This window comes from Morone saxatilis, unplaced genomic scaffold (assembly GCF_004916995.1).
Source record: "Morone saxatilis isolate NCDOM2014 unplaced genomic scaffold, NCSU_SB_2.0 Contig21, whole genome shotgun sequence".
NCBI lineage: Eukaryota > Metazoa > Chordata > Actinopteri > Moronidae > Morone > Morone saxatilis.
The window spans coordinates 18,296,779-18,303,164 of NW_023339774.1; the positions used below are offsets into that span (position 1 = coordinate 18,296,779).

General features: G+C 43.4%; 1 protein-coding gene across 4 annotated transcripts in view; it reads right to left on the minus strand.

The window, feature by feature from the left end:
- The window catches only part of LOC118332564 (formin-binding protein 1), a gene marked incomplete in the record, with an annotated part of 53,593 nt that overhangs the window by 37,104 nt on the left and 10,103 nt on the right, over positions 1–6,386 (minus strand). For all 4 annotated transcript variants that reach the window (XM_035667917.1, XM_035667918.1, XM_035667919.1 and 1 more), the window contains 1 exon segment: positions 611–726. In XM_035667917.1, the coding sequence (XP_035523810.1) occupies positions 611–726 (116 nt within the window).

Sequence of the window (6,386 nt, forward strand, 5' to 3'; positions counted from 1 at the left end):
GGGGGGCAACACTTGTGGTTGGAGGAAAAAAAAAAATCTGGGTCAGACGCAGAGTTGATAATGCTGATACCTAGTAGTCTCTATGGAAACACAAGCTCCACCCCATCCTCCCCCCACAACCTGACTTCCTCTTGCCTGAAGCAGAAGCTGGCAACATCGGACAGCATGCATGCATGAGAGTGAGGGAGAGAGAGAGAGGCAGGCAGAGAGTCTCTTTAAAAAAAAGAGAGAGAAAGACGTAGGGGGGAATCGACATCCTCTTCATGTCTGTTTATTTAGCTCTACACTATAAAGCAATTGTGCTTCCCTAAAGAGGAACAATGCTGTTGAAAAAAAACGAGGATTTTTTGTTAATTACGATAACTCTAATGTACTACTTCCCACGTGGGAATCGTCGTTTCAGTTTCCCCCTCCAGTGGGAGGTCAGAGGTCACGGTCAGCTACGTAACGAGCTGGTAAGGATGCAGACTCTTGTTTCGAGGACGCAGTAGGTCAAATCCTGCCGTAGAGGGGGGGGTTTCTTTATCTAAGCCACCTGGATGGAAACCGTCACACCAAACACAGCCCTGCAACCCTGAATGTGGATTCATACGTCGGCTTGAGTACTCACCTAATTTGTTTTGCATAGCTGATTTCAATCTCTGACCTCTCCTTGACAAATTTGGTGTACTTCTCCACATATTCGATCCCCCACTGTGTATGCTTCTCCAAGTTGTCAAACTGATCCTGCGGAAGAAGAAGAAGGAGGCGTAATGATTAAATCCCAGACAAAAAGGAAGACAAGTCAAGCATTTAAAAGATTAAATAAACCTGTTGAAAACACTGTATTGTAAATATTGTAGCTGCTGATTCTGGATTTAAATGTAATGCCATGATTTATCAAATACATGTAAAATATTACCGGTAATATTGGCGCTGCAGATTCTAATAAATCATAAATATTGTCTTCCAAAAATTCAACTTATACTCAGCCTTGATTATCATACATTATATATAAATATAAATATTGTGCGTCTGCATTCTCTCAACCAAAAGGAGTTGGGCATATACAGCAGGTGTCAGGCAGTGGGTATTCTCAGTCACTGATCAGGAAAAAAAAACCCTCTGACCTACTACCAGGGCTACAATTCATACATTAAAGCCCTTCAAAGGTGGTATACACTGTCCTCTCCAGATGCAACCATTTTGATCTAATATCATCTTAAAGTGAGGTCTGACGGAGGGTAAGTGCAGTTCCTAGTAAAAACAGGCACAGCCTCCACTACTGATAACCAAATGCAGCTGTTGGGGCCGAACTCATTATTCATGATTTGTTCCTGACTTGTGAGGAAAAAATGAGCCTCTAGTTGGCTGAGGTCACGTCTTGAAATCCACCAGTTGAGAAAAAGAGAGCATTACATCTGGGATACCAATGAACACACACACACACACACACACGCCACAGCTCGTGTACTGACGATAATAAGACTACTGCCGAACGATCTTCTTAAGATAGTGTGGGTGTAATTTTAAAGATGAACCAAAAGAAAACGACCTTGGTGTGGCTCCAACAGTCCCCCATCCTCTCCTCCACCATGTCTGGAGTCTTCCTCAATCCAGCTAATAGTTTCTCTAGCAAAACACACTAAGCTTGCGAAGTGTCAGCTCAAAAAGCTTCATCCGATTCTCTGAGAAAACCATGTGTACTCAATGACTGCGCTGAGCATCTCTGCACTAAAAGCCTTTTTCATATCACAGGAAGCGGTTGTGGTGATACACTATAGACTACACAGTCTCGAGGCACTTTGAGGTATCTAAAAGTTTACCTGACTTTGCTGTCTAAAATTACAGCATGCTGAAAACTCAAAACAATGCACCATTTAGCTTTATTGAAGTTACATCATGTCGCATTACGTGTGATAAAGATCTCTCCGATACCTTTGAAGCAGCATTCACAAATTAAAAAGGCTCCCAATTGAAGCACTCAAGGACAACAATAGAGAGTACTTTGAGTGAGAGGGACTTTCCAGCCTGCATGGTTACTTAGTTTCAATGAGCAATCGCTCGTCAACAAGCCAATCAACAGAATAATGACAAGATAAAACCAAACGCACTGATATTTTCCCTGAAATAACTAGGGGACTCCTCAGCCTCGTCACTCGTCTTTGTTTTCCTCCCTCAGTTTTTGTGCCCTCAGACACCTATCCACTGTTTGTCCTGTTTCTACAACAAGCTTTCCTTCCCCTTTAACGCCTAAGAGCATGCTCACTCTCAGACCTATGTGCCAACTAAAGCAAAAACACTATTTATGTCATGATCACCAGTCACCAGCCATTCTCGGAAGAAAAGCACACGTCACCGCAGTCCCATCATGCACATACAGCCCTCCTCTCCCAACACACACTCCTCCGCACACATAACTCAGATTACCCTCTTCTGCAGGGGCAACATCTTATCCCGTGTGTCTCCGTGTGGAATGTGTAACCTTCGGAAATATCCCAACTCCAGAAAATGTCCATTCAAAGGCTGAGGTTAGGTCAGAGAAGGCATCCTTGGGACCATTTCCCAGGTATCCAAAGCGCAAGTGCAGATTAGTGTGAGCGTGCCTGAGTGGGGAACAATGTCCGCTGACCCCCGCTCCCACGCGATAACAAAGAAACCGCACAGTTGTAGCAAGTGATTCCCGACTGCCTGGAAGAGGCAAGAATCCCAGAGAGCAGAGGAGGAACCGATGCAGTGCTGGCCTCGCTCGCACACACACACTGAACACACTCTGAATATGAGGCCAGGGCTGCCCTCAGCATTCAGGCTTAATGCTCCATCAGGCGTAAGGTGGAAATAAGTGGGATGGGACAGGAGGACAGTGCGAGAGAGCGGAAAAACAGAGGAGGGGGTGGGGGGGGGGGCTTATAAGATGTGCAAATGACAAAAGGCGGGATTACACAGAGGGATACATTGGGGGTGGGGGTGGGGGGGACTATCCTACACTGCAGGGACCTCATAAAGTCTTCACATTGACATGCCTTAAATAGAATTACATATATATATTACAAAGTAAAGTTTATTGTGTGCAATATGTCGAGTCATTCTGAGCTCATGAGTCTTTGCTAATATGAGACGGGATAGAAGAGGCAGCTGCTCAAGTAAAATGGAAAAGTCATCAACAAAGCAATTCTCCAGCTACAACAGGAAAGCACTTCATAAATTATGAATCGGGGTGAGGCGAATATTGAAGTCAACAACACATTATGTGAAAGTGTGTGAAGTGCAGGCCGTGCTCATCGAAATAGCTAGCCCTGTACATTTTATACAGTGTTAATAATTTGGCACTGGCAATAGTACATGGAAGCAGATTTACAGACAGATAATTAACCAGCATTTAGATATTATTTTTGGTGAAAAAAATAAAATGTGTCTGCAATGAAACCGCTTTCCAGTTACTTAAGTCTGTGCACTGTATGCAAATTATAGTGTCACAGTTGGCTGAACAGTAACTAGACTCATATTTAAACCTGCAGAGGAATTTTTGTAAAACCTCCTCTTATGGCCCCCGTGCTCCAACTTTAGACCTACTTCCATTCTGTCATCCGTGGCCTCACCCAGCCTTGTTCCTGCGGTGCGGGAATGAGTGGGGGACCCTTCCAGGAGGCGAACAAGCCCACTCTGCTTGTTATTTCAGGACACAATCCCACTCACTGTGATGCATGTACTATTGTGGTAGTACATGAAAGAAAATAAATAGAACTGCGCTGCTAAATATTGTCTTATTACCCAGGAAATGGGAAACAGGTTCAAACTGAGAACAAAGGAGACACTTAGCAGTTACTAAATATATGTAGGTTGTCCGTGTGCTGTGAGAAAACAAACACATGCTTGTTTGAGGATCAGCCTCCTGACCTGCAACCCTTCCCAACTGGTGATGGAGATTATGGTGCAGTTTAATGTATTAGACTGCCGGTTAATCTGAACTAATGCACATTATTTAGCTACCATTGCAGATGAGGTCTCTTGATCTGACCCGTACCGAGGGCCCTTTGACCTGCATCCCTTCAGCACAGAGGTTTTCTCTTTTTTCCTCTCTATTTTACTGTGAAAAACATCTGCAGTACCTGAAGATGATACAATATTCATAACTTCTTTCCCTTTCTATTAATAGCATATCAAGTATGACATACAGCAGTAGTCTGTTGGTCATTGTCAGTAAAATGGAGTGAGGCTTGATGCTAAATGCAGTGTCTGAGTGTGACAATAAAAGCAGGTAAATCTTTATGTGGCTTCTTGTTCTTTTTCTTTCTACCACAGAAGGCCGTATAGAGTATTAATAACACGAGTGATAATGGTGAGAGGTAAATATCAGCTGGGGTTATAGTCAGGAAATGATAGAGAGTAGGATATCCTTAGAGCAAATGGCTGAGGGTGTCACAATCAGCTTAATAACAAAACACATCTGTGGCACACATCTGTAAGTGGCTCTCATCCCCATCCTTTCTCCCTGCACGTTTCAAAGACACAAGGTGTGGAATAAATGGAGCGTGTGGAAGAAGTGCTCTGTGAGGTGAACAGATGGCTTTCACATAATAATGCACCTGTCAACCTCAGAGGCAAGCCGGCTCATGATGCAGGAATGCAGATAACACTAAATAGGAACTGTTTGATTTGGTCATCTCGGTTTTTGGGGAAAGATAAAAAGGTAAGACAATGAGATTACGGGTCGGAAACTTCTAGAACAGACGGATCAAGTGTTAGGTTGCCAGACAGAAAGGAAGTGAGCAGCCAAGTTTGATAGACGAGTAGTTTGCAACAAGGTTGGTGATAACGTCTCTGAATAAATGCTCGTGGAGACACTGCTTGTTTCATGGCAGCCTTACTACCACTGCAGAGGGCGGTTGATGCTCTGATGATTGCAGCAAAAAATCAATATGCCATTAAAAACACGAGAGAGGAGGAAAAAGGAAGCCGTGTCATTGGTCGACTGAGGGGAATGAACAAACAGGAAATTGCTGACTTATAACCTAATAAGATGTAAATGCAGATATGAGTCAGCCATTAACAAAAAAACTAAAACATGTGTAGTGTTTTAAATAATTCAAACCCCGCACTAAACGATGCCTTTGTAAATGAAATCGGAAGTGTAATAACTTTTCATTGTCTGTCTTTTTTTTTATCAGAGTTGTACAAATGTTAAATCTAGGGCCAAAAAGCTTCAATAAACAGATCTCTCATTCATTTAATTGGTGGTGTAACTGTACAGATTTCAAGATGGATGTTTTTACGGAGGATTTCACCAATGAGTGCGCCGTGTTGCTGATGAATGAACTGACCCCGAGCATATAACTGAAAGAAATCTCATTTCTGGCTTTACTTTCATGAAAGCGTTAATCAGATTACCCTAACTGTTAACCTACAAGCATTTCCATTCAAATCCTTTCAAATCCAGTGTGCAACGTTTTATTACAACTATGAAACTGGATCCAGTAGTATGAATTAAGTCCTGCAGCAAAACTTTTCTTTAACTTTCCAACGCTGGGCGTTAAAGCTTTCACAACTAACCTTTACACTTTACAAACTTAGCTTCAAGCTTTCAGATTGTGTCAGTGGTTTCTATATTAAGACTGACAAGAAACCTGTAGGAACAAAGGAAAGCAGACGTCACACCAAAGGGGAATCCACAAAGGCTAAGGGGACAGATGTTCTGCTGAAGGAAGACAATGGGACAAGAGGCTTATAGGTGCTTTTGTCTTTTTTTTTATGGTTCAGTGTGTTGTGTGAGGAGCGAGGACAGTATAGGTTGGTGGCTGGGTGGACTGACTGAAACCCCACATACCTCACTGTCCCACAGAGACCAGGATCTGACCAGAAGTCCATAATCATTCATAGTTTGAGACTGTAGAAAAAGTGGTGCGTTAGAAACTATGATGGAAGTACTGATTGTGTAATACCCCCTTTTGTTTAATAAAAGGCGATGTCGTGATTTCAGTGGACTTTTTATGTATTTGTTCTCTTGCGGTAAACATGAGTGAGTTATTTCAGGAGCCTCATTAGCCAACTAACTCCAAACTGCGGTGAGAATGGAAGAAACTGCATTCATCCGGAACTGTTCATTAGGGTGCGAGGGTCCTGCCTATTCAAATCATAAACAAACAGCCCAATTGTTCGAGCAAAACTAGCCCTGGCTCATCGAATCTAGCAAACTGATGCTTTGGAGTTGTTCTTCTGGTAGCTGTCTCCTTACGTACCGCTTCTTACTGACCATAGCAGACGCACCACAGACGTTCAGAGCCGCTGAAGTCTGCTGTCGTCCAGGAGTTGGTCAATGCGGCGCTTCACTGCGTCTCGCGGCTGTGGGCGTCCAGCAGCAAGAACAAATATTTGGGCGGGGGGGGGGGGGGGGGGCATGCCGAACCCTC